General features: G+C 45.1%; 1 protein-coding gene across 2 annotated transcripts in view; it reads right to left on the bottom strand.

Moving 5' to 3' along the window:
• Positions 1 to 27,199, bottom strand: part of RBM19 (RNA binding motif protein 19) — a 121,420-nt gene that overhangs the window by 83,669 nt on the left and 10,552 nt on the right. For both annotated transcript variants that reach the window (XM_019493747.2, XM_006265820.4), the window contains exons 10-21: positions 26,030 to 26,227; positions 25,668 to 25,798; positions 25,016 to 25,134; positions 24,291 to 24,387; positions 17,728 to 17,838; positions 16,344 to 16,544; positions 15,154 to 15,271; positions 10,830 to 10,963; positions 9,967 to 10,027; positions 7,572 to 7,651; positions 4,387 to 4,442; positions 1,815 to 1,931 (exon numbers count right to left, since the gene is read on the bottom strand). In XM_019493747.2, the coding sequence (XP_019349292.2) occupies positions 1,815 to 1,931; positions 4,387 to 4,442; positions 7,572 to 7,651; positions 9,967 to 10,027; positions 10,830 to 10,963; positions 15,154 to 15,271; positions 16,344 to 16,544; positions 17,728 to 17,838; positions 24,291 to 24,387; positions 25,016 to 25,134; positions 25,668 to 25,798; positions 26,030 to 26,227 (1,423 nt within the window). The remainder of the gene's footprint in view (positions 1 to 1,814; positions 1,932 to 4,386; positions 4,443 to 7,571; positions 7,652 to 9,966; positions 10,028 to 10,829; positions 10,964 to 15,153; positions 15,272 to 16,343; positions 16,545 to 17,727; positions 17,839 to 24,290; positions 24,388 to 25,015; positions 25,135 to 25,667; positions 25,799 to 26,029; positions 26,228 to 27,199) is intronic.

The raw sequence follows: 27,199 nt of genomic DNA, 5'->3' as shown, positions 1-27,199 counted from the left end.
CACCTGTTCCCTAACCTCTGCTGTATTAACTTTGCCCCATAATTTGGTAACTTGAGAACTTGCTTTCTATGCCCTCGTCCAAGTCACTGATGAAGACATTGAATAGCACTGGTCCAAGGACCGAGCCTTGCAGGACTCCACTGCCCACATCTTTCCAGGCTGATATCGACCCATCCACCACCACTCTCTGGGTGTGACCCCTAAGCCAATTTGCCGACCACCTGACTGTGTAATCATCTACGTCACAGCCTGTCAGTTTATTTACGAGACCAGAATGAGATACCGTATCGAAGGCCTTCTTAAAGTCTAGGTAGATGACATCTACCTTGACTTCTGCATCTAAGCATTTTGTAACCTGGTCATAAAAAGAAACAAGGTTAGTCAGGCAGGATGTACCAGCAGTGAATCCATGCTGATTTCCTTTCAGCATTATTTCCCCTGCTGGGCTCCCACAAATGTGATCCTTAATTATTTTTTCCAGAATTTTCCCAAGGATAGAGGTGAGAACAACGGGTCTATAGTTTTCCGGTTCCTCCCTCCTCCCTTTCTTGAAAACAGGGACCACACTGACCCTTTTTCTGTCCTCTGAGACCTGACCAGAGCACCATGAGTGCTCGAACAGCTGTGCCAGTGGCTGTGCTCTGACACTGGCCAATTTCTCCAGCACCCTTTAATGAAATTCATTTGGGCCCACTGATTTGAACATATCCAGCCCCTCCAAGTGCTCCTTCACTAAGTCTGCACTAACAGTTAGTGGGCAGGTGTCCCTCCTGTGTCTATCTATGATCCAATTGGGAGATTTACATAGTTTCCCCCATTGTTCAGCTTAAATACACTCAAACCAAACTCACTGGATACTAAGAGACCGCACTCCCATACCCTTCACAACCATTAACTGCGTGAAGTTACACTCTGTAATACTTGGTTCCCTAATTTGTCCAAAGTCACAGAACAGGTCAGCAACAGAACAAGCAATAGAACCCAGTTCTCCAGCCTTCCAGCCCATTGGATCAGGCTCTCTCTAGTGCCATTGCCACAAAAAAATCATATTAACTACTTGGGGGTAGGGAATAGGTTTCATTTTTCAATTATGCAAAGTTTCACATGCATTTGTGAATCAGTGCTTAAAAATCCAGAATGTACCTGAATGGCTGCACAACTGAGGATGGGAAGTCAGTGAAGACAGCTAGTTTTTTTTAAAGCAATACTTAATCTCTCTCTCTCATATACCCTCTTCCTCCACCCAACAAAAAGGGAGGCTCCCAACATTTTTGAGCATTCCTAGTTTTCCTCCCTGTGTTATCCTAGGTGGCTCTGTACTGAAAGACGCCACTGACTAATGACAGCACTCTTATGGGAAAGAACTACAACAGGAGTCTCACACAGAAGCTTAAATTCTTACTTCTCTCATGCATACCAATCATTGAGCAATACCCTTACACCAAACAAAGTACTTCAGACACTCAGCAACACACATATGATGAGAAAAGGTTCTTAAAAATAAATCAAGGGTTTGAGGTATCACATGTATTGCCATATGCACAGGACAAAGTGTGAATCTGGTCAGACATATGCAAAACAATTACATTTTTTCCCTGCTTGCTGTCCTGGTGCCTCTGCTCACCAAGGTACACCATGTCTTGAAGAGTTGGTATACACGTTCCAGACAAGGATAAATGCAAGGCTAGACTCAGTTACCCAACAATCCCACAACACTAGTGCTCAGATATCAAAGTCACCTGCTAAAAGCCATCAAAGCAAGCCCCAGTGAATAACTTCCCTCTCTGTAGATAAGATGGAGGTAGTTTACCTACCTGAAAAGCTCTCTGACTTCCCTCACTGTAGCCTGGAATGGGATATTTCGGACTAAGATCTTGGAGCTCTTTTGCTTCTTGAGTATTTGTTTTTTACGGGACGAAGTCACAGTAGACCTAGTAAATCAAAAGAGAAATGAGAAAGTTACTCTCTACAGATCAACACAACATAGACTTCTCTCTTTTCAGTTCCTTCTAGGTTAAGAATGTAGACTTTCTGTTGTCTAGTTTCCTGATTGACATGTTCAATGAATGCTTATTTGCATCTCCAGAAGTCTCACAGACTAGACAGCAGAGTGGATTGATTTAAATCACTGATTTTAATCATGATTTCCATCAGCAGGTTTTAAAAAAAACTCTTATTTACACACAGATTCAAATCTTGTCCAGCATTTGTACTTTTTAGCTATTTTCCAAAGAAAAAGTTCTTTCATATTGGGGGTAACTGCAGCTCTTGTATCAAATGCAGCTGTCGTATCAAATCTGTTTTTTCGTATACTAAACTCAAACGTATTTAGTTAAGCAGTTTCATACCTCAACATGCAATTATTTAAGATTCTTACTTTTTAATTTTGTAGTAAATTGGAAAACTCCGATTAACACTTCTTATTTATCAGGGTTTATGTCAAGTGCAAAGTGAATGGAAATTGGAATAAAATTAAAATATGCATAGGTGGTGTTAAATTCATGCCAAAAAAGTGATAAAATACTGTAAACATGATAAATATATAAGGGGGAAAAGTAAATTTATGAAAATAGATACTCTGCATTTAAAACTGATTTTTTTAAAACAAAGAGATATTTACTGTACTTATTGAATTGTCAGGTTATTTTTGGTCATGACAGACCAGATTTTCACAGGTATTCAGAACCTAAGGATGCAGATAGGCATCTAAATACCTTCAACAAATCTAACCCCAGGTCCTTCAAGTTCTTTTAACAGATATCATCCTCTCCTACTTTTCTGATTCCAAACTTTTCAACTTTAATGGAACTAACGAAAAATCTGACCCTGCTACCTAAACTGAAACTAAAATAAGTCAAGGAAAAGGCTTTTACGCACAGGAGAATCCATTAACATTGTTTTGATTCTGCCATAATTGAACAGTGATTACTTTTAAGTGTCTTATTTCCCCAATAAGTTGGAACTACAAGATTTTAGAACTTACGGGTCGGGACCTACTTAATTCATGGCTTTGCAGATTTCACAAAGACCATAAAATCCAAGATTGTCTGTGAAATTTGCAAAATCAACAAAAATACCCCCCTCCAACTTAATAAAGAATCAAATGCTAGTTCCCCAGTGAGAGCCAGAGTTTCGTGCTGCTGGGAGGGGAAGGTGCTGGCTGGCAGGAAGGCACAAAGGGCAGCAGGCAAGATAGTGGCCATCCCCTCATTCCTCCTCCCCCTGCTGGGGCCTTTCGGCCAATCAGAGCTAAGGGGCAGGGTGGCACGAAGGGCAACCACCAATCAAGGTGGAGGCTGTCCCCTCATCCCTCCTCCCCTCTCCCAAAGACCTCTCTGCCAATCAGCAGGAGGGGCAAGGCCACTGTAAAGAGCCCGCGAAATCAGCTCTGCCTGCTGCAAGCGGGCTGTGAAAACCCCTTGTCTCCCCATGATTTAAGTAGGTCCCTCCTCATGGGATGTTCCCCATCGTGAACCACTCAAATCTGGGACCCATGACAAATCTGCAACGTCGGCTGCATTAACGTAACTGAAGCAGAGCTGATACCACTGCTTCAGTTACATTAAGTTCACTTCTGTTCTCTTTGATCAGCTGTAAATAGCATGAACATTTCACGCTACTGTATGAAATCACTTGATTCCACTGCTAGGCATGGTTGCCAAGCCAGCAAGAGCTGGGAATCAGATGGTAACCCTTCAGCCCCTGACGTGAGGAGTGCTACAGTGCCTCCACAAAAGTCATAAGCAAGCAGAGATATGAATGTGCTCTGAAGCAAAGTCCCACATAGCCCAAAGATCACCTCAACACCAATGACAATGCACAGAAAAATATCGCCTGCCTGGAGACCAGTGTAACAGTGGAAAGAGATCCTTTTCTTTAAAAGCTTAGGGTAAAAATCATTAGTTATACTTTGGGAGCCCCTATTCAATTCTCTAATCTAGTTTATCTTTTGGCCAGTTTCTCTCAATTAAATGACTTCATCAGTGTTAATCTGTTATTCACTTAGTGGTGCTTAACCTTCTCCTAAAACTCAGAGCTTCTTTTTATTTTCTACTTGGAATAAATCAAATTTTAGGTGACAATTCCTTTTATTAGGCTATGTACTTGAGTAACACTACTGCTATTTTTGATGACTCCCACATAATCATTTGAAAGAGTGCAAAAAAAACCCCCAAAACATTTACTCAGTAAATTAGGATGATTCCAGTGTGTCACCTAAATATGTATTTAAGACTGGCACTCTTCACAACCTGAACTACTCCCAGCAGCCACCACATTCTTCACACAGTGAAGTCATTAAAAAGACTAGTTGGCAATGAAATGTGGTCACTGTTGCTCAAAGGCTCACTGTCAGCTAGAGAAGCAGGACTATAATCAGAGTCTTACTTGATGGCCCTCTCAGAGATTTTCACTTCCAGCTGATGGCCGTCCACCATGCAACCCTAAAATCATAAGTTACAAAGTAAAAACATGGACATTCAGAATATAGGAAAATGATTTACACAACTTAATTCTCCTTCCTATGCAAGTACTATTCCTTTCCATATTCCCCCCATAAACCTCTTTGCTATCCACTAGCCAAAACTGGATAATGGTACATAATACAGATGGGAGCCAGGTTGGTGTAATGTCTAGAGCAATGAATGAGAAGTCAAGACACAAAACTCTAGCACTGCATGACCCTGGAAAAGTAATTCATTTCTTTGTGCCACTATTTCTATTCTTACCCTTCATCTTTTCTATTGTGAAATCTTTCAGAGACAGTTCCTACCCCAACAGGCATTCATTTTCTACTGGGTGTAGACTGAATAAAAATCTCATTTGCTGACTGTAGACAATACAAGTAGGGGAGCTTTTAGTTTTTGACTGTAGGAGCCTGAGAAACTAGCCGCTGAAATTTAACAATTTCTTTGCCTCCATTTTTCTGAGCAGGGACCGGGGTCACCACCCCCACCAGGATCCCTGGTAGGACCCAGGGGAGGCGCACCCAGGCCTAGGGTCAGTGAGGACCTAGTCAGGGAACTTCTGGAGGGACTGAACATATTTAAATCAGCAGGTCCTGATGATCTCCACCCCAGAGCACTGAGGGAATTAGCAGAGGTCATTGCAGGACCCCGGCACGGCTTTACGAACAGTCATGGTGCTCTGGCGAGGTGCCAGAGGATCGGAAAAGGGCCAGTGTGGTTCCCATTTTCAAAAAAAGGGAGAAAGGAAGACCCAGGAAACTATAGGCCAGTCAGTCTTACCTCGGTCCTTGGGAAGCTTTTTGAGAGTGTTATCCTGGCACATGTCCGTGAGGGGCCAGCAGGGGAGATTATGCTTAAGGGCAACCAACATGGGTTCATTAGAGGCAGGTCCTGTCAGACCAACCTGGTGGCCTTCTATGACCAGGTCACAAAATCCTTAGATGCAGGTGTAGCAGTGGACGTAGTCTTTCTGGACTTTAGGAAGGCCTTCGATACTGTCTCTCATCCCATTCTCATTAAAAAAATAGGGGACTGTGGCGTCAACACCTACACAGTCAAATGGGTCACTAGTTGGCTGGAGGGCCGCACCCAGAGAGTGGTGGTGGACAGGTCATTTTCGACCTGGGGGGATGTGGGCAGTGGGGTCCCCCAGGGCTCGGTCCTTGGGGCCTGCACTGTTTAACATCTTCATCAGCGACTTGGACGAGGGGTAAAAAGCACCCTGTTCAAATTCACAGACGACACTAAGTTGTGGGGAGAAGTGAGCATACTAGAAGGGAGGAATAGGCTGCAATTGGACCTAGACAGGTTACAGGGGTGGGCGGATGAGAACAGGATGGGTTTCAACACTGACAAGTGCAAGGTACTGCACCTGGGGATGAAGAACCAGCAGCAGACCTACAGGCTGGGGAACTCCATTCTTGTCAGTGAGGAGGCAGAAAAGGATCTTGGAGTCATTATTGATGCCAAAATGAACATGGGCAGACGGTGTGGGGAAGCAGTCAGGAAGGCCAACCACGCCTTGTCATGCATGCACAGATGCATCTCAAAGGTCCAAAGAGGTGATCCTGGCCCTCTATGTGATACTGGTCAGGCCACAGTTGGAGTGCTGCGTCCAGTTCTGGGCGCCGCACTTCAGGAGGGATATGGACAGCATGGAGATGGTCCAGAGGAGGGCCACCCGCATGATTAGGGGGCAGCAGGGCAGGCCCTACGAGGAGAGGCTAAGGGACCTGAGCCTGTTCAGCCTCCACAAGAGAAAGCTAAGGGGGGATCTAGTGGCCGTTTACAAACTAGTCAGGGGGTACCAGCAGGCATTGGGGGAGTCCCTGTTCCCCTGAGCACTCCCAGGAGTGACAACAAATAATGGTCACAAGCTAGCAGAGGGTAGATTTAGGCTAGATATCAGGAGGCACTACTTCAAGGTGGCTAGGATCTGGAACCAACTTCCAAGAGAAGTGGTGCTGGCTCCTAGCCTGGGGGTCTTTAAGAGGAAGCTGGATGCACACCTCGCCGGGGTCGTTTGACCCCAGTACTCTTTCCTGCCATGGCAGGGGGTCGGACTTGATGATCTGCTCAGGTCCCTTCTGACCCTACCTACTATGAAACTCTGAAGGTAAAAGCCACTTTGCCTTCTGGGCTAAATCAACATGGGAGCTTGCTGGATTAAAGTGTACATGATGTCACAGGGCTCTGAAATGAGAATACTGGGGTTCTACTGCTGCACTAGAGAAATTACATCCTTCTGTTTCCTAGAAGGCAGGACAAGGTGTCACCTTAAAGATTAACTCATTCAGAAAGAAATAAGCACTCACAGGCTATAGCCCAGAATAGTCCACTCATAGCATCTGACAAAATAGGCTGTAACCTAGGAAAACTTATACTTCTCTGAATAAATTAGTCTTTAAAGTACCATCCTGCCCTGCCTTCTACCTGACTTCAGTCTAATATGTCTACTCTCTGCTTCTGTTCCCTAGTTGCTCGCCCCATCCACAAAACAGATCCATGGGTTCTTAAGAATGATAAAGATCACTTTGATCATCTGACTTTAACTCCTGCATAACACAGACCACAGAAATATACCCAGGGGTTCCTAGAGGGAATGATTACAACAGGAGTGCATAGGGATATCTAAGCCCTTTGTCATACTGGAGGTCAGCTAGAGGTGATGGTCTTTCTAGCCTTCAAATAATCTCCAAATTTGCTTTTGTAAAGTTTTGAGCTCTGCGGCTTAATGCTGCTACAAATGCTAAGCAGTATTTATCCCATAATTTGTTGTGACCTGGGCATATGCTGAGTGTGCAAGGGAACTGTACAATTTCATGAGTTTACTCAGCAAGGTTCCAGATTTTCAGCCACCTAGTTATTGGATCAGCACTAGAAAAGCAGACATGCTGTCCTAAATGGCGCCTTGCCAGTGCCAACTATGCAACCAGCAACATGATCTTCCTTTGAGCAGGCCCATGCCAGCAATGTTACCATCTGAATGTCATTTTATTTTGCATATAGCCCCAAAAGGCTTGGCTGGATTTTCTGCCTCATGGCTTACCCCTTTCCCCACCACATCTGTGGAAAGGGGTTTAACTTCAAGTCATCCATTGTTACCTGGAGCTGCTTGAGTGCTTTCTGAGCATTTTCTGGTTTCTTGTACTCCACAAATCCAAAGCCCATGGAAAGTAAAGTGCCTGCCAGAAAAAGAGACTAGTTCTATGAGAGTTGCAGAGCCTTTGGTGAGAAGTATCTAATGGTGGCCAGCACAAAAACGACACACTTGGGACAGGTTATGGCAGACAATGAAAACCCAAACCATTCCTGGAAATTAGAGCAAACACTGATAATTAAAAAAAGAAAGTGATATTCTCAGGCTTCAGGAAAAAAACCCTCATCCTCGAGAACAGGATGTAAAAAAGAATTCATGCTACAACAGTGTGTGATGGAAATCCATGCATAGTTTTTGAGCTACCTCATTAAACAAAACATTAAATGCAGGTCTTACCAAAACAACAGCCATTCATGTCTAGGGTCAACTATTATAAGGTTTCACCCACATTTTTCTAAATATGTGACTTAAATATGTACCACTTTTTGCAGTGGGGGTCTTTTTCTTTAAAGCCAGGATTCTCCTGGTATCAAATTTTGGTGTCACCCTGCAAATCTGCAGTACAGTGAATGGGTGCAAGTGCACCACGTGCAGTTTGTGGTGCCACAAACCACATGTGCGCGCTCATCAGGATGTGCCCTCAGAGTTCGGTTAGGCTATCAAGAAGTAAAGTCTCTAAACAAACTATTTTTTAAACTATTGTAAACTGAACCTTAAAAAAATTGCTACCCACATAGATACCTAGCCAGGAAGGAAGATCTTGTGGTTAGAAACACTGGACCTAAAGTCAGGAGAGTCCTGAATATGGCACTGTGGCAAGAGACCTGTGTGGGAATAATACATTCTCTCTCGTTCTTTTGATGAAAAATCGTTGGGGCTGAGAGCTGCCTCTGCATACTAGCACAATGGTGTCTGATCTCCTCCCATTATAGGTGAACAGAAACCAGCAGCTAGTTAGAGAATTACACATCAGGAGCATAACTGATTTGTTAAAGGGAGCCAGCAATTCCAATTGGACAGTCTTCAACTTCATGCTTTCCTTCCTTCCCACAATGATTGGTGCACCTAAAGCATCTGCCCTTTACAGATGTAATGCTATTCCCACTTGCCAAGCATAGACTTTTCCAATGGTCTCACTAGTCAACACAACCCTGTTTGCTATCTTGTTGTAATGCCCCTACCAAGGCTATAGTACATGCAGTGCTCTTAAAGTAGTTAACTACTCCTGCTGCAGAGCCCAGAGCAGTGATTACATACAAGGGCTTTTCCAAACCGAGGTACAAATGTCTCAGCTGTGAAAAGAAGGACTGAGATTTATTTACAATCCAGAGAGTATTACCTGCCATATTTCACTTTATCAATTGGTTTGAGCTCTACATTTCATGTGTGTGTCAAGAGTGCCTTTGAGCTCTGCAAAAGACATGCGAAACTAGCAGATGCTTGCATAATTCCTGTATGGTCACTCTTTTCAATCCTAGGTTATGTACTGAAGGATGGAACTTCCACTAGAAATGATTAACAGCTAATGTGATCTACAGCCCTTTAATTATTCCCTGACCCAGCAGAAGTTTGTAATGCTCAAGGCCATGCTAAAAGCTTCCAAGAAATGTACTCATGGAATCGTGATTTCAAGAGCTCATAAATAAGGCCCTAAACCAGAAAACATGATGGCAAGTTTCCAAAGCTTGACTGCACTATGCTACTGAAGCCACTCTTTGAAGACTGAAAGGGACTGCCATGGAAACTAGAGTGAAACCAGAGACTGTCCTAGATCCACACACAGCATGCGCCTTAGATAACACACAAAAACAGGGCTAGAACACCAAAAGTGCCAGCCTAGTCTGTTCAGACTCTTCAAAAGATGACCTTGGCATAAAGAACAGCTGGGTGCACTTTCATGGAGACTTCAGTTGACCTTATACAAAAAGTGGTTTGTTACAAAGTGGAGCCCAACCTGATTTCATATCTTGGGGAGAGACCTGGCTGATTTAGTCAATACTTCCTTTGTAAGACAGCTCCATCCCTTGCCTCCCATGATATTCTTTCCTTCTCTTTGATATTCAAATACATTCAGAACAGGGTGGATCAGCACAGGCACCAAATCTATTTAGCATGTGATCCTGTAGAATCTGGCTCGTCCAACCCCATCTTGGAGGAAGGCCTTAAATCACTTTGCATATCTAGTGATGGAGATATGTTGCAATGCAGACTTGGGGAAGGACATTTTGGTTTCTGTTTTCAACCAATTTGTAGTAGGGTTAGGGTATTGTTACAGGCATAAAGGTCCAGTAAAGTGGTTCAGTCTTTTCAGCATGTACATTTCTGAACAAATCATTAAACTTTCAAACAGTTATGCAACTGGCTACCCAGATGAACTACACACATCAATTCATAGTGTACCTGCTTTGTCTGTCTTCTTTGAGATCGTGCAGCTCTTCACAGCTCCCACTTTGGAAAATGTCTGTGAAAGGTTTTGCACATTCCTTAGTTCTCTTTGCAATTAAGGTCAAAATAAAATTTTTAACATGCCCCTTTTAAAGCAACTGAAAGAGGAAGTTGGCTCTCTCCACTTCCAGGCATACACACTGACCAAGGAAGACATATAATCATATATTCAGTTTTCATAGCACTTAGAGGAAAAAAAGTCACAAACTAGTTATTCCAGACACTGTACTATCACTAAAATAAGCTGCAGCAATCATTACTATAGAATACTGAGTTTTTCTACCAGGACACTGGCTTTACACAAAAACCTATTTTTTAACAATTGCCAATTAATTCATTAGTATCCCCAAGACATCAGTCCTCGCAGGACTGTATGTGAGGAATTATAAAGTACTTGTGGCAGCCTGGCTGCTAGTCCTAATACAGGAAAAATAGAGTGTTGTCCAGTGGCTAGACCAGAACATAGGGATAAGAATCCCTGGTTACTTTTCTTGGCCCTCGTAACTTGGTATGTAATCTTAACAAAGCTACCTCACACTTCTGTGTCCAATTTACTTGTGGCAAAGTACTACACCTGCTACCGGTGTTTGTAAAAGTTAAGATGAAAGCTGAAAATCACCTAGAGCACTATTAATACTTCTTTAAAACACATAAGCAAAAGAACTTCAGACAGGTTGGTAGCCAGACAAAATCTCTGCTTCTAATCTAGGCTGAATCACCCACTCACCGTTTGACCCTGATCAAGACACTCCTGCCCAGCTGCACTAGCTTGCTAGATACATGCAACACCCAGTTTCTTAGCCTCACCCACTACTTACCTCCCTCAGTGTTTCCTCAGTGGTGGCAAAACTGAGGTTTTTGATGAACAGGGTACATCCTGCAACACTTTCTTCTTCCTCATCTTCCTCTTCTACTGTTAGTTCTTCCAAGTCCTCTTTCATTCCCTCAGCTCCTATAAACAAAACAGAGCAAGCATAAAAACACATAGCCAACCAATCCAACTTGGGGACATAAAAGGGAGTCATTGTGTTTTGGTTCAGCTCAGAGTCAAAACTCTGATTATAAATGGAAAATTCTTCTACATGTATTTAATGACAGCTTTGAAGTAAATCTGGTGCTTCTGAAAGCATGACTGCAAATAGCATGACCACAGGTATGCCATGACAGCCTTGCTCTTAAAGTGATTTGAATTTTGAATTCTACCACACTGCTCTCTAGGCATTGAGATATTATGGTGCTGAACCCAGAGAAATACTTGTTCCAAACCTGAGCCTTTTACCCAGTTCTACATTTACCTCTCCACCCTGCCCTGAAATTCCAACAGTAATTCCAAGTGCACGGTTGTCCTGGCAGAGACTCTCAATCATATCTGTTGTAATAATTCTACTCCTACATTTGTACATAAAGGAATCAGGCCTGTAAAGTCCCAATTCTAACAGGAAGAGAGGACAACTGAGAAGTATATTCAACATAAGCAAGCACACTCTTAAGGCAGCTGGTTGTAATGGTTGTGCTTCTATTAGGTTGGTTTTATTTTCAAAGTTCCCTGAACTTAGCTCAGCATAACTGTTATACATTGTAGCACTGGAGAACAAAAACATCATTTTAATTCTCTTCTAAAACAATGCACCTTTGTTAGAGGCTCTGCTACAGGGCTGCATTGCAACCTATGTGCTACAAGGTAGCATCCAGGAAGCCCAGCCCTTCAGGACTACTGCACATTGCATCATGGATGGCTATCCAATCTTGAGGTCCAACAGCATCATTCTTTGGTATGTGATAGCACAGCATCTAAAATCCTCTAATACTAGCAATATAATGTGCATTACCGAAGACTCTCTGGCACTGAGACAAAACTATTGCCGCTATTTGAGAGCATAACACCTGAAATGCACAGCATAGCAAAGACTGCACGCATCTTCTTTGACTTTGAGTTTTAAGATGTTTAAAGGCTAACATCACTTTAGCTGCATCAAGACACCCCCTTTGTGAGCAGCCTCTGCTGCATAAAGGTCAGAGACGATGTTTTAAACAGTTATGCATTTGAAAGGGACCTTTACTTATTTTTGTTCATTTTCATTCTACTTGCTCACCATATTAAGTTCTGAAAAGACTTCCCCTCCCCCAGCCCTTTTCGACGCTCAAAAAAACCAAACCAAACACATTAAACTTCTAATTAATCTTCAAGGTCTTTGTCATTAAATAGCTCTTTTATGCTTTAATGGAAATGGCAACAATGATAATGTTGTCCTTTTAACATCAGTAGAACATACAGCCCTCCTATCTGTCTCAAAGAGCAAAGAAAAAGGAAAAAGGGAAGGGGAAAAAGAACTTCATGATTTGTTTAACAGCCGAGGAAGCTAGAAATATAGCAATAAAACAGCCAAGGAAGCTAGCTTTCTACAGATGGGATGAAGATAACAGCAAAAAAGGGAAACGCAGGCTGAGAAGGGACACAAAATGAATAACAGAATGATAACATCAAAACCTGAGCTGGAAACTTTGTGCCCTCAAATCCACTAAAAATAAACAAAAAAACCCCAAACTTTCTGCTTTCTCCAATCCACGTGGAGAATGGAGAACTCCGAGGCCCTGTTTGCTACGTTCTTCTGTGTCCAGCCTTAATCCTAGGTCTAGAAAGCACACGGCTCTTTCAGAACGTTCAGCTAAAACTCGCACCTTTCCCCACACACTCTCTCTGGGCTAGCCCTGCATCAGTTAAAGGTACTGCTGACTTCAAGAAACATCCATGCCCAGATGGGAGGGTCTTGCCCATGCAGTTCATGGTCTCCCCTTCCTTTAAAGGGATGTCACTGTCAAACTGCAGGCCAACTCTTCAGCTGCTCTTCCAGGAGCAAAAGATGAAGGACAACGAGCAATCAAGCACAGCTCCACATCTCAGTAAGTTTGTATTATGGTCCACTGCCACAGCATCTGAAGGCTGATTTCCTTAAGTGCTGAGCTTGCTCATTCCCCATCCATTAACTTTACTGCCCACCCCACATATTCCATCACCAACTGTAGGTTGTCTGCCTCACCCAAGCAAGACATGCACCTATAATGCCAACCAACAGCGCTCTGCAGAGCGGCCATAAGACAGCATTTCATGTTCAGGTTCTGCCTGTCTTGGCCTCCTGCTTCAGTGGCCAGTACAAGATGCTTCAGAGGAACATGTAAAACTCATTGAAGCCCTTTGGGCCCACACCAAAGAAAGTTATGTGAATGGTAATCTTGCCCCTGATTACCATTCAAATAAGGGGTTTTTTTTTAACCCTAACCCACAATTTAATTGGGGGGGGAGGGATTTAATGTTTTTAATTGGCTTCAAACAAATAGGAGCAGTGTTGGATCTTAGGAAAGCCAACGTAGATGCATTTTCTTGGGTATTAAGCTGTGATTATGGCAAGTCCACCAAATATGCTATCTCATTCTATGAGAAGGCTACTAGGAAACACCACCCATCATGACAGGTGTTGGTTCCAATATACAAAAAGATCTCTGCTTTGGTTCAAGACTTGCTCTTAGCCAGATACTCAGGTTAAGGTTAATAAAATCTAAGTGGGCAAACACGTTTTCAGAGCAGCAAGAATTTAGAGTCCTTTGTTATCTGTGTTGTTAACTGCTTCTACCCCTGTTGAAACTCTGGAAATTAGCAAACATTGAGCAGAAAATACACTGGTTTTAAAGAAAGAAATGGGTTGGAAGAGGAGAAAGATTTAGTGAGAAGGAGGTGGTGATGGTGGGGGGGAAGGTGCCTCCATCTGTGGTTAGCACAATAAAATGCAGTCACGCACAGCCACAAGGAGCTCCATTGTAATCAGGCTGTGGAATTTACTGCTGCCTCCTGCCCTGCTCCCTCCCCCAAACACACAGTGCCGAAGGCTGACAGCAAAGACCATTATCAGCCCCGAGCAGCTTTCCAGGAGCTCCTGTGCTTAAAGCCCTTTATCTTGAGGTGAGGGTCTCGGTTACAGGGAGATAAAATGGCTCCCCCCTACCTTTGTCCCTCCCTCATGACCTGTGCACAGAACAGTGAAAAAGCTTTTCATCAGCTTCCTCCCACCCTGTCTTAAAAAGGCTTCCAGCAAAACAATTAAAAATCAACCCAAAGCTATCCAGCCTCCTTCTGCGTTTGTTTTAAAAAGAGTTTAAGGACCCAAACATGCAAGAGAAACGTTAAAAAGCCCCAGGGATAGGAGGAGGAAGATATAAAAAAAAGGTCACGTCCTTGCAATAAGAGCAATGGGAATTCACCCGCGCAAGGCGTGCAGTCGGGCTTGAAATTAACACAGGCGTGCACATAAATGCACACACAGATCCATGGTCTGCCATTCAGGCGATCAGCTGGCCCAGCCCTGCTGCCTGGCACTTGCTTCCATTGTTCAGTTAGAGCCAGAACTCTTAAGCCTGGCCCCTCAATTACGCTGAAAAGCCCTTCCAGGAGGGGGCTGCATGACATACATGTCCAATGGGCATGTGCTCAGCTGTGTAAACCCCTTCTTGTGGGGAATATCTGCAGCATTGGTGACTATAGCTGCCAAGGTTTTATCTTGCGATGAAGTTTGGGACTGGGGGAAGAGTCAATTTGCTTTAACATTTTGGTGTCAGATTGTTTTCCTAGCCAGCAGAGGAGCAAGACTGTGCTTTAAGCACCACAACCACTGGATTTATTACTACACTCTTCCCTCCTATCTGGGTTCCTAAGTAGCCCTCAATGCAGTGTTATCATGTACCCCAGAATCATTAATGGACTCTGTCTTCCCAACACTGCTGTGAAGTACAGAAGGGCTACCCCAATTCACATGAGGAAGAGAATAAATCTAATGACTTGTCCAAAGATCACAAAAGAGTCTGTGGCAAAGTCATCAACTGTACCACACCACATTTTTCCCAGGCCAAGACAGATGCTGTAAACTATAAGGCTACCCCTTTCCTGAAGCCATTTGTTTAATCAGTTCTGGCTTGTTTTTCAGTCGGTCAGATATTTGGATTGGGGACAGCTACTACTATCCGCTTATGCAGTGCCTTGCATAATTAAGATCCAGTGCAGGATGAGATGGCTTCCAAACAGAACAGGAACAGTGTAACCACTATTCTATGGAAAAAATAAGACAAACACGTGCATCTTCCCCAAAGTCTTACCAGCTCCTAGCCTTGCTCTTTCTGCCTCTTCTGGTGTCTCAGGCTGTTTCTTCTCAGGGGGTGGGCAGGAAAAGATGTCCATAGGGGCCCACTCCAGATACAGAGGGACATGCTGGAACTGCAAGAGTAACAGATAAGGATCTCTACAGATAAAGGAGAAAAGGAAAACTCTGCAGGTGAGGGATAGGGAAAAAAAATACAGAAAGCTTGAATCTCAGTTCTGGGTTCTCAAAAGCCTTATTGTAGCACAGTAGTTCTCAATCTTTTTCTACTCAAGGCACCTCATTTGGTTTGAGGCACCTCTTGAAAAATGCCAGCTCTTACCTCTCTTTTTTTGACTACAGAAAAATAATACAGCAATTCTTCTGTTGCAAAGGACTCAGAAAGACCACAACAGGTCAAAATGTTTTTAACATTATGGATTCCTAGTTGAAATCTCTGGTTTTAAATCTTCTGAACCATGTTTGCATGCCCAACGGTACTAACACTGTGTGGCACCTTGCAGTTCCCTTGAAAAGACCTCCATGCACCCCAGGGTGTCACAGCCGCCTGGTTGAGAACTGCTGTAGTAGCAGAAAAAATTATGAGGCTAATTCTCTCTTATTGGAGTTACAGTAGAAGGTCCTAGTAAGGAATTTCCAACACACCCAACTAGACTGCATGCTAGAAACTGGAGTGGAACTTAACTGAAGGGACAAAAGTATGGGGATTATCATATATATATGTTAAGCAGTGACTTTTGCTTTTACCACTCAAAAGGGTATGTAATTCTCCTTAAAGCACATCGCATTTCTCCTCTTTTTAGAGACTTTCTTTCAGCCAGTCTACATTAACCAAGAACCTACATTACTTCCACTTAGCACTGGTGAGTGTAGAAATATGACTAACAAGATAAAACCAGAGATTTCAAATAGGAATCCATACTGTTAAAAATTCTGACTCAGCATGGTCTTTCCAAATTTTTTGCAACAGAATTGATCTATAATTTTTCTGTAATCAAAAAATGAGTGAAAACTAAACAGCAGCATTTTCCAAAGGAAGTCTCAAGTCTACTAAGGTTGAGAACCACTGTCTTAAGCTATGGTAAAATGATTCTCAACTTCCCAAGTCAAGAAGGCCCTGACATCAGGGCTCCTTCAGTCTGCCTAAACTAGATGCGAAACCTCAAAGGGTTAACTCCACATACTAACCTTGGAATAGGCCAGCTTGGTGAAAGCTCGCTTGGCCTCTGTGGGCTCCAGGAATTCCACAATGGCTGTGATTCCCCCTTCCGGGAGCAGCACCCGTCCAAGGCTGCCATGTCGACCAAACACCTCCTCCAGCTCGGTCACACAAGTACCAGCAGGAAGGTTCTTTGCTAGGATCACGGTTTTACTCCGCTCCCCAGATGCCTAACGATTGAAGGGGAGAAAGAGAAGACAGCAGGGATTTCTTTAAAGAGGGTCTGAAATGAAAGTTCGTTACTCGCTCCATTTAATACTCCTCCTGGTGACATGGCAAACTGTCAAACAGCTGTATACAGTGGCACTTCCTGTCACTGAAATCTAGATGCAATAGCAGAGAAAACCCATTTGCCTGTGGGGCCAGCTGTCTGACCCCCACACACCGCTATCTTCCAGCTTCAAACACTAGTTCCTCACTTACTGCTCTGAAAGCCCAGAAATAGCTGTCACATCCTACTTTAAAGAAGGTTTCATTTTGGGGTGCATGAAAAATCTGTGGGTGCAATGTATGGGGCCCATCTGGTGCACACCACATGCTGCCTGCAAGTCAACTCTGAGACCATAGGCAGCACCACAGGCCGTATCTTTGACACCCTTGAAACCGAAAAAGTCAGCATTTTTTAAATGAGAAAAGGAAGAGCCTTAGCTTTTCAAAGCTTATACTGAAGGGAGTCTAAACACCTCTGAGATACTAGCCCAAGGTTTCCTATAGGACCTTCAGCATCTCAGAAGCATATGCAAGCAAGAAAGAGCCCTGAATTTTCAGGGACAGAAAGGTGCAAGTAAACAAGAGTGGGAAGGGGGACAAGTCAGAACTGTTCAAGTTTTCATAGAAGTTTAGGATTTGAACACTTTCAACTCCATTGCTGGTGACTCCAAATCAGACAGCTGTCATCTACACATATCCACTACACTGCAGGTGTTAGGCACAAGGAAGTGATGGGTAAGAGGGCTTACAGAAGTCTCAAGTTTCATGCTGATGACACAACATGATCAATATGGGTGGGTACACTGGCTTTCAGATGTTTTTAACACACATCTTGCTTGTTAAGTCCACAGTGTACTGCCCATTAATACAGGGTTCTCTCTCTATCCTCAGTTTTTTTAGTAGAGGAATGACTCCCTTCTAAACAGAAGAGTATTGCACAGACAGCCCCAAAGTCCAACATCCCACAACCTTCAACTAAAGCAATGTTTGTGAAAACATGTTATAATGCAATCCATCCCCAACTTCTGCCCCCACACACCCCCCCCACACCCCTTCTCACCCCCACACCTTCACTGATGCCAAAGGGAAGGGAAAGACTCTCATAAGCAAACAACAGTTTCTTCTATGCTGTCAGGGTCTTACCTGACTGAAGGAATCCAGGCTGACTCCATTATCGATCAGGAACTGGCGGACTTCCTGAACCAGCTGCGTTTCCCCCAGGGCAACCCTCACAGCCACACTACCTCTGCCTTCCTGCAGATGAGAAAAAATGTAGATGTGACAGTGTTAGGACCACACTAGGCTAGTAAAAGTAGGCCTAATCAGAGAGTGCATGAGCACCTGCAACTCCTGCACCACCCAGAATCAGATCTAATGGGAGACTTGCATAGAAACTAAAGGTGAAATCCTATGCCTTTCCTCTTCAGAGAAGCTAATCTGGTCCTTAGCTAGTCAAGTTATTGTTGCATTCAGCATCACCATGTGTCAAATTGTTATGTAGGGCACTTAACAGACCACTCCTGTTTCACCCTACTGATACGTATTGCTACCTGATTTGACTAAGCAGTTATAGTGAGAGGTAAACCAGATAGATGAGATAATGCATTTTGTTAATTGAATACCAAACCCTTATCACATCATTAGTTGACAACACCTCAGTACAAGGAATATGGCATGCCACAGCTTTCAAATTTGTACCAGGCTATCCTAGGCAAATACATATTGTTCACGCAACAGGCTGTCTTCACAAAATGGCTAGGAGGTATCTCTCTCAGTGGAAAATTTTAAGTACTAGGCTAATAAAGAAAAAAGCCATTTGTATCCACTCTAACAAACTTGCAGTCCTGTACTCCTTGGGTGCTTTTACATTACTTGCATAAAGGAGGAGGGTGGAAAATAGAAGAGAATTCTGAAATTAAAAATTTTTACTCTACGATATTATATAGTTTAATTTGATGTTTTTGTATCATCAGATACTATATTTAATTTTTATGTTGTTTAAAATAGCAGAATGTCATTCTATCGTACACCTTCGCCAACCACCATAAATTGTATTATTTTATTATTATGTAAATGTTATTGTCAATGTTATTATATTGTTTTAGCAAAAGCTGTAAATAAACTACCACCACTATTCACTCATAAACATTGAGCTCCTGGCGTTCAATGCAAAGAAAGCATCTGCTGCAGAATGCCAAACAACTGCACTCCACTCACTGTTTCTCTGCAATGTAGTTTCTTTTCTTCCCTTAAAATTTTTTTAAAAAGTTCTTGCTCTGTTTTGAGAAGGAAGTCTGCTGCTTGAACAATGTTAACAAAGGACTCTACAAACGCAATTTGTTATACCGTAGACTCAGTTATGGTTTGGGACATTGCTGTTCAACCACCAGCTTTTGTAATCACGCAGGGGCTGGTCTCAATTAGCATGATTTTTGGAACTTCAACTGAATTTTCTCTTCAATGCTCAAGATAACTGGCTCAACCCCTCCACTGTTTAACCTAGCAAAAAAGGTAGGGACCATACTGGGAAGGATCCAGGAGAGTGCAGTTGCACATCCCTTTGATTCCTGCTTCACCCAAACTTTAAAACCAGCTGCTTAGGAGAAGCAGTGGCATTTCCATTCAGGCAGCCATGAGAGTCAACTGGCTTCATGGCTCATTATTCTCTCCTTGATTCCTGCTAATCTTTCCACTCCACAGTTGTTAACAACCATCTGTCTTCTAATAATCTTGAAGTTCCACTATTCAATCGTTACTTACTTTTGCAATTTTGCTGTTTGTTATCCATTCCTAATAATGTCTCTCTTCTATTTCACAGCCATGAAGACTCTTTTTAGCTCTAACTAAAAACCTTAATCCAGGTGTGGTATTAACTCAGGTGTAAAAGTAACTGACAGTAAAGTGTTGGAGGTAGTGTCAAGATGCACAAGAAGGGTAGATTTTATTTTATGAGTCTGAATAAGAGATGTACACTTCTATAACAACTATGGGACTAATGACATCTTTTGACTATTTTGACTGGTTTGTTGTGTTTTTTAAACTTAATATATTCATCAAGCAAATTAGTGCCCATTCACATAGTAGGACTGTCAAACAATTAAAAAAAATTATCACAATTAGCTGCACAATTAAAAAAATTAGTCACAATTAACTGCAATTTTAAATCGCACAGCTAAAAACTCCAAGTTATGCACGGAAAAACTCAAAAGTATGCAGGTACTTTGTATGGTTGGGCAATGGGTGTGGGAGGTGTGTGTGAGGTTTGGAGTCCAAGGAAGGTCATCCCCCCCTCCCAAGGCTTTCCTGCTGCAGTTGCCCAGAGCCTGTGTCCCACTGGGATCCACACGGAGCTGCCACAGTGGGGCTGTCTGGCACCTTCAGGCCCCATGGCTCAGGCTCTGGGGCAGGTCAGGACTGCCTGGGAAGAGCCCAGGTAGCATGGGGAGGAGAGCGGCAGCTCTGCCTGGTGCTGCAGTGGCAACAATGGTGGGCATGGTCCAGGCTCCATCAGCACTGGGCAAGGGCTAGGAATGCAGCATAGATCGGGCCAGGGGCTGCAGAAGGTGGCTCCATGGGAATCCTGCTTCCGCCCACCAGCAGCAGCTGCCTAGGTGGGGGTGCCGTCACCACCACTCCCTGGGGTCCAGACCAGGGATGCATGGGGAACCGTGGGCCCAGAGGCAGCTCGGGCCAGAGCTCCCAGGCATTCCTGACCTGGCCTAAGCCCAAGCTGTGGAGCCCGAGGATGCCAGGCAGAGCTGCCTTCCCTATACCCCCAGCATTGCTTCTTAGGGCCTTGGACGGAAGTTTTGCATGGGTGGGCCACCCTTCACTCCCCTTCCTGCTGCAGCTACCCAGAGGCCATGCCCAGGCTGCCCTACAGCTCCCTCTGTCCTGCAGTGCAGCCCAGAGGTGGCAGGGATGGCAGCAGGGCAAGGCAGCTCAGTCTGGGCGCAGACTTCAAAACCACATGCGTAATTAACACATTAACTGGATCTTCATTAATCAAGCACGTTAACTGCAATTAATTACCAGCCCTAGTTATACTGGTTTTTCCTTAATTTTAAATTAAATAACATGGTGTGACTCCAAAGCATATTACTAAAGCTTCTAGTTTCCCTTTAAATGGGGAAAAGCCATGTGTTGTATTATATGTGATGTGCCACACTATCTGCACCTCCCTTTTACAAATCCTAGATCCACCTATGGAACCACATGCAGTAGGATGTGAGAGGGGCCAAGATATGACTCCTGTTTGCTGAACTGGAGTCTGACTTGACCTGGATCACAGAAGAAAACCTTTTTTAAATACATGGGGGTAAAAAGAGGGTTCCGGGTAATGCGGGGCCTCTGCAGGACACACTTGGAAATCTGGTGGTCTCACCAGACAACAAAGCTAATCTATTTAACAATTTCTTTGCCTCCATTTTTCTGAACAGGGACCAGGTCATCCCCCTCACTGGGATCCCCGATGGTCCCAGGGGAGGCGCAGCCAGGCCTAGGGTCCGTGAGGACCTAGTCAGGGAACTTCTGGAGGGGCTGGACATGTTCAAATCAGCAGGTCCTGATAATCTCCACCCCAGAGTGCTGAGGGAATTAGCAGAGGTCATTGCGGGACCCCTGGCACAGCTTTACAAGCACTCATGGTGCTCTGGTAAGGTGCCAGAGGACTGGAAAAGGGCCAATGTGGTCATTTTCAAAAAAGGGAGGAAGGAGGACCCAGGAAATTATAGACTTGTTAGTCTTACCTCGGTCCTGGGAAAGCTCTTTGAGAAAATTATCCAGGAGCACATCTGCAAGGGACCAGCAGGGAGGGATCATACTTAGGGGTAACCAACGTGGGTTCATTCAAGGCAGGTCCTGTCAGACCAACCTGGTGGCCTTCTATGACCAGGTCACAAAATCCTTGGACGCAGGTGTTGCGATGGATGTAGTCTTTCTGGACTTTAGGAAGGCCTTCAACACTGTCTCTCACCCCATTCTTGTTAAAAAATTAGGAAATTGTGGTGTCGATGCCTACACAGTCAGATGGGTTGCCAATTGGCTGGAGGGCTGTACCCACAGAGTGGTGGTGGATGGGTCATTTTCGACCTGGAGGGATGTGGGCAGTGATGCCCCTCAGGGCTCAGTCCTTGGGCCCGCACTGTTCAACATCTTCATCAGCAACTTGGACGAGGGGGTGAAAAGCACCTTGTTCAAATTTGTGGATGACACTAAGATGTGGGGAGAAGTGGGCACGGTAAAAGGGAGGGACAGGCTGCAATTGGATCTGGACAGGTTACAGGGGTTGGCAGATGAGAATAGGATGGGATTCAATACTGACAAGTGCAAGGTACTGCACCTAGGGAGAAAGAACCAGCACCATACCTACAGGCTGGGGAACTCCCCTCTTGTCAGCACAGAGGAAGAAAAGGATCTTGGAGTCATTACAGACTCCAAGATGAACGTGGGCCACCAATGTGGGGACGCAGTCAGGAAGGCTAAACGCACCTTGTCATGCATCCACAGATACATCGCAAGCAGGTCCAAGGAGGTGATGCTCCCTCTCTATATGACAGTGGTCAGGCCGAAGTTGGGAGTACTGTGTCCAGTTCTGGGCGCTGCACTTCAGGAGGGATGTGGACAAAATTGAGAGGGTCCAGAGGAGGGCCACTTGCATGATCAGGGGCAGCAGGGCAGGCCCTATGAGGAGAGGCTACAAGACCTGAACCTGTTCAGCCTCCACAAGAGAAGGCTGTGAGAGGGGATCTGGTGGCCATCTATAAACTGGCCAAGGGAGACCAGCAGGCAATGGGAGAGTCCCTGTTCTCCCAAGCACTACTGGGAGTAACAAGGAACAATGGCCATAAATTGACAGAGAGTAGATTCAGGCTAGACATCAGGAGGCATTACTTCACAGTCAGGGCAGCTAGGATCTGGAACCAACCTCCAAGGGAAGTTGTGTTCGCTCCTACACTGGGGGTCTTCAAAAGGAGGCTAGATAGAGACCTAGCCGGGGTCGTTTGACCCCAGCATTCTTTCCTGCCCATGGCAGTGGGTCAGACTTGATGATCTGCTCAGGTCCCTTCCAACCCTACCAACTATGAATCTGACAGTTCTAGTCAGTGCTGGTATATGCGTGGTATCCTGCAGCTATTTCATGTGAAACACTCAAACCAAGGTTTTCAACACACCAATGTCAAGTGCTTCTGAAAAACTCCTCCTATAATGAACTATAAAGAACCTCGGGACCTGCCAGGTAGAGAATGGCTGCTGTGATGTACCAGCTAAGTGGTCACAAGCCACCTTTGCAAATAATATTAATGCTCAAATGCCTCCCACCTCTGGCACTGTCAGTACAGATTCGTGGCAACAGCATATGGGTTCACACTCTGAAGGTTCTAAAAAGTCAGAAGAGCTAAAGATCTAGATCAGGGGTCAGCAACGCCCAGCATGCATGCCAAGCATGGCACGCGAGGCCGTTTTCCTTGGCACATGTTGGGGCCGGGGAGGCAGCAGCTGTTTGCAGCCTCCCAGCTGCAGTCCGCCCCAGGTCTGAGTAGTTGCTGCCAGCCAGGACTGCTCCCAGCAGGCAGCTGAGAGAATGGAAGCCAAGCAGCTCAGGCTCCGTGGTTATGAGCAGCTACACAGAAGCTGGGCCAGCTGCAAACATCTGCTGCCTCTCCGCCCTGGCGCCAGCCCCAGCTGCCTGAGCAGGGACAGCAGCAAGGGGCACAACCCTGCATGCTGCCCACGCTGCTCCCATGCACACAGAGGAAGTGTGACCCAGGCAGCACGGAGCTTGTAGCAGCAGGCAGCTTCCCTGTGTGGCCCCTCTGTCTGCTGCTGCTCTGGGTTGCACACACTGCGTTCCGGAGGGCCCAGGGGAGGGCAGCAGGGTTGGGAGCACAGTGTGTGCAACCCAGAGCAGGAGCACAAAGAGGGGCTGCACAGGGAAGCTGCCTGCTGCTGCAAGCCCCGCACTGCCCTGGTCACACTTCCCCTGTGTGCACAAGAGTAATGTGGGCAGCACGCAAAGTTGTGCCTCTTGCTGCTGCCCCCACCTGCAGGAAAAATGTGGCCAGGGCAACGAGGACCTAAGAGCAGCAGGCAGCTTTCTGCACCCCTTTCTGTGCCCTGCTGTGCCAGGTTCCAACGCCGCTCTGCAGAAGCGGCAGCGAGGGCAGCACTGCGGGGAGCATTGCTGGTATCTGCTGACTCCCCAGAGCCCAGGGCCGGGTCTGGGGCTGGGAGGCAGCTGGGGCCAGGATGCAGCTAGGGCTGGGAGGCAGCACATGCTTGCAGCTGGCCAAGGTTCTGAGTAGGTGCTGATAGCAACGGAGCCCGAGCTGGGGGGCAGGGGTGGGGGGCAAGGGCCAGAAGCAGGGCATCCTGCCATGTATCCCTTGCCCTCGTTTTGTTTTTCTGGCATGTTGGCACTCCGGCACCCTCCAAGGTAAGCATTGTGGGCTTTTTCGGCACTCCGGACAAAAAATGTTGCCTACCTCTGATCTAGATGGAAGTCAGGAGGTACACCAAGAGCCTTTCCATGGAGTGAGAAGCATCTTCTCTGCTAGCCATGAAAACACAGTATATATTGCAAAGGAGCAAACAAAGACCCTTTGAAACAACATCCAAAGGACTAGTGTGGTGCTGCATTTAAGCTGTAGACTGCTCTTCCCATCCATGTGACTAATATGACACTGGAAATCAAGTATCCAACTCACGTGATCAAGCACTTGGCTCTTGGTGGTATGGTACTTTTGCGCAATTGCATCTGCCACAGCGTTTGTCCCCACGAACAGCGTGTTCCAGTTATGAGAGCTGGAGAGAGAAGAGGCCCAGTTCATAAGACCACTCACATATTTCTCATCTAGTGATTCCTTCTGAATAGCCCAGAGAAGACATCCTTTGTAACTTTCTGTTGGCAGTGAGGGTAACAAACCAAAAGGGAGGAAAGGTAGAGGATAAACTGAGAAGGAAGACAGCAGAGAAGTGGAGCAACTAGGTTATACGCAGCAGGACAGAGATACAAGGGATGCATTTCAATCAGGTTGAATATTCTTCACTTCCTCTCTTGAAAGTTTACCTGCTGTCACCTCGTCACAGCTTGGCAGGCAGTCACAGCTTCTACTGCTACTGCTGGAGAGTCAGGATATAGATCAATCCAATACAGCAGCTCATAGAAGCCAAAGTGCATTCAAGTTTTTTCTTGGGGGGGGGGGGGGGCAGGGGGGAGGAAGTGACCAGAAATGGAACACTAGGACCATGATGCAGGAGACATATCACACAGCAGCAACATTTAGCTGACACTAGTCTGGGATACAGTTCCCCTCTTGCAGGAAAAAAAATCCATGTGCAATTTCATTTCTGGCCACAATGGGCAATGTTGTAATTAATGCCATATTAAAAACAAAAGGTTCCAGCTATCCAATGTCACCTCCCTCCCTACCTGCCACTGTTTGCTTTGTCCTTGGAGTCTTTCTGCTTCTTGTATGAAGAGGATCCTGCAGCATTTGTGTTCTCCGCTTCTTTCTTTAGGGTAGATGGTAACACATGCAGCATTCTGCCCTAGGGGATGGAAAATACATAAGATCTACCATTACTGCTTGGATATCTATGAAAGGAAGAGACTTGCAGCCCCAGTTAAGATGAATCTGAGTGCATCAGGGCAAGAGTGTCACGCAATGTCATTCCACAACAGCCTTTCAACTTGAGGTGGAAGGGCCTTCTTCCACCCTCCCTTCTCTTGCTTGGCATTAAAGTGACTCTAAGCAGCACCTGTAGAATTTGAAAGACCATGGGCTCAGACTTTTTTTGCTCTGATAACAGAGTAGCTCCCTGCAGGGTTCCCAGCCTCCAGTAGGCCAGGGGGGTTTAAATCCAATGGGCCATGCAAACTAGTGCTGCTGTATCACAGACTTAAGCTTTCCCAGGTGGAAAAACAGAATGGCACTATATTTACTCAAGGCACTGGAAGGGAGGAACCAAGCATCCTATTTAGCAGAGTACCTCCTCAAGAGTTTGCCCATTTGATTTACAACACTGTGACTAAACAACCCTAAGCTGCATCCTGTGATGCACGCTAGTGAAAGAAACTGTACCTGGAACACCCGCCCATCCACTTCTGCAAAGGCCTTCACTGCATGCTCAGGGATCATGTATGTGATGAAGGCAAATCCCTTGGGTTTCTTGGTCAGGCTGTCTATAGGGAAGTGAATCTCTGACAGAGGACCTGCAATAAAAAGGCAAGATTTCTCTGTGACATGCCACTGCTCAGAAATCACACTGACTTTGCAGAACAGAGATCTGCGCTGGCATCCTCCATACAAAGCCAATGGATGAAGGGAAGCGTGAGTACCAGAGCACCAAGTGCAAAAAAATATGTACACAGGGCAATCTTGGCTTTGCTAAAGAACGACAACCATGCACACAGCAATTCCAACCAACCAAGTTGGTACTTTACCATATTTGGAAAATAGTTTCTCCAAGTCCTCCTCAGTTGCAGAGTAGGGAAGGTTCCTCACAAAAAGCCGCCCAGACTCAGACAGGTCCTCTTCTTCCTCATCATCCTTCTTTCTTCTCTGCCAGGGTTGCTGTTCCTTCTGTGCAAATTTCATCTTTGGTACCCGCTCCTCCCTGGACACCTCAATATAGCGCCCACCTGTCATAGACACCAGAGAGATGTCTTAAATCTCAGGCACCTCCAAAGGTTGTGGTGAGCTCTGAACCCTAAAGCAATCAAAACAGGTCTCCTTCCCTATCAAAATACAGAATGGGCTTATGCTGCTGGCATGAACTTAAGAAACTCCACTGACTAAGTGAAACTGCACTATATCCCCTAGCGTAAATTTGGCCAACCCCACTCCCATAAAAAGAACGTTAGGGTCCTGGCATACCTTACATTTATTACACGATTAACAAGTTAACTGCACAATAAATTGCAACATGCCATTCATACAGCCAATTTATGGCACGAAAAAATGGCAAACCAGAAACAAAGATGTTCAACATTAATCTTTGTGACTGGTTTGTATCATGGATTAAATTGCATGTGTGGCATGTGATACACCTGCACTGTGCCCGATTCCTGGGATCAGGCAGAAGGCAGCTCTGAGTCCTGCTTCAGTCCCACTAATCATGCAATTGGGATTTGAGGAATTATACCCAATCTCCCCCCTCCCCTGGCCAAAAAAAGTCACATTTTGCCATGCATGCCTGGCATGACAGGATGCATGATTTTTGGGATCGGGAATACAATGCTTTAGCCATGTCTAAGCTACCTATCTCTGTACTGTTCAGCTCTCTGTCAGTCAGATATCACAGTGTGCAGGGTCTCACAGGACTCATTTTCTGTTTCTAAGCCAAAAGGACTGAAGTTTTGGAAAATATCTAGGGTGAATCTCTGTGTGGCCCAGAGATCCCATGATTGCTGCTGCACACTCCTGCCCCAGTGATTCTTTTATAAGGAAGTTTAGGGCTGGTTACAGGAGATAACTAGCTGGGCAGCCCTTAGGCCTGGAGACCTCTATACAGCTACAGAAACAAGTGCAGTGCACACAGCTGTAGAACAAGAGTTCACTTATAACAATGCACCAACATGCAGAGGGAAAGACTTTAGAAGCAGAAAGCAAGT

The sequence above is a fragment of the Alligator mississippiensis genome, chromosome 10, assembly GCF_030867095.1.
Source record: "Alligator mississippiensis isolate rAllMis1 chromosome 10, rAllMis1, whole genome shotgun sequence".
NCBI lineage: Eukaryota > Metazoa > Chordata > Crocodylia > Alligatoridae > Alligator > Alligator mississippiensis.
The sequence above is the reverse complement of the archived record's forward strand: the minus strand, read 5'-3'. Positions and strand labels throughout refer to the sequence as shown.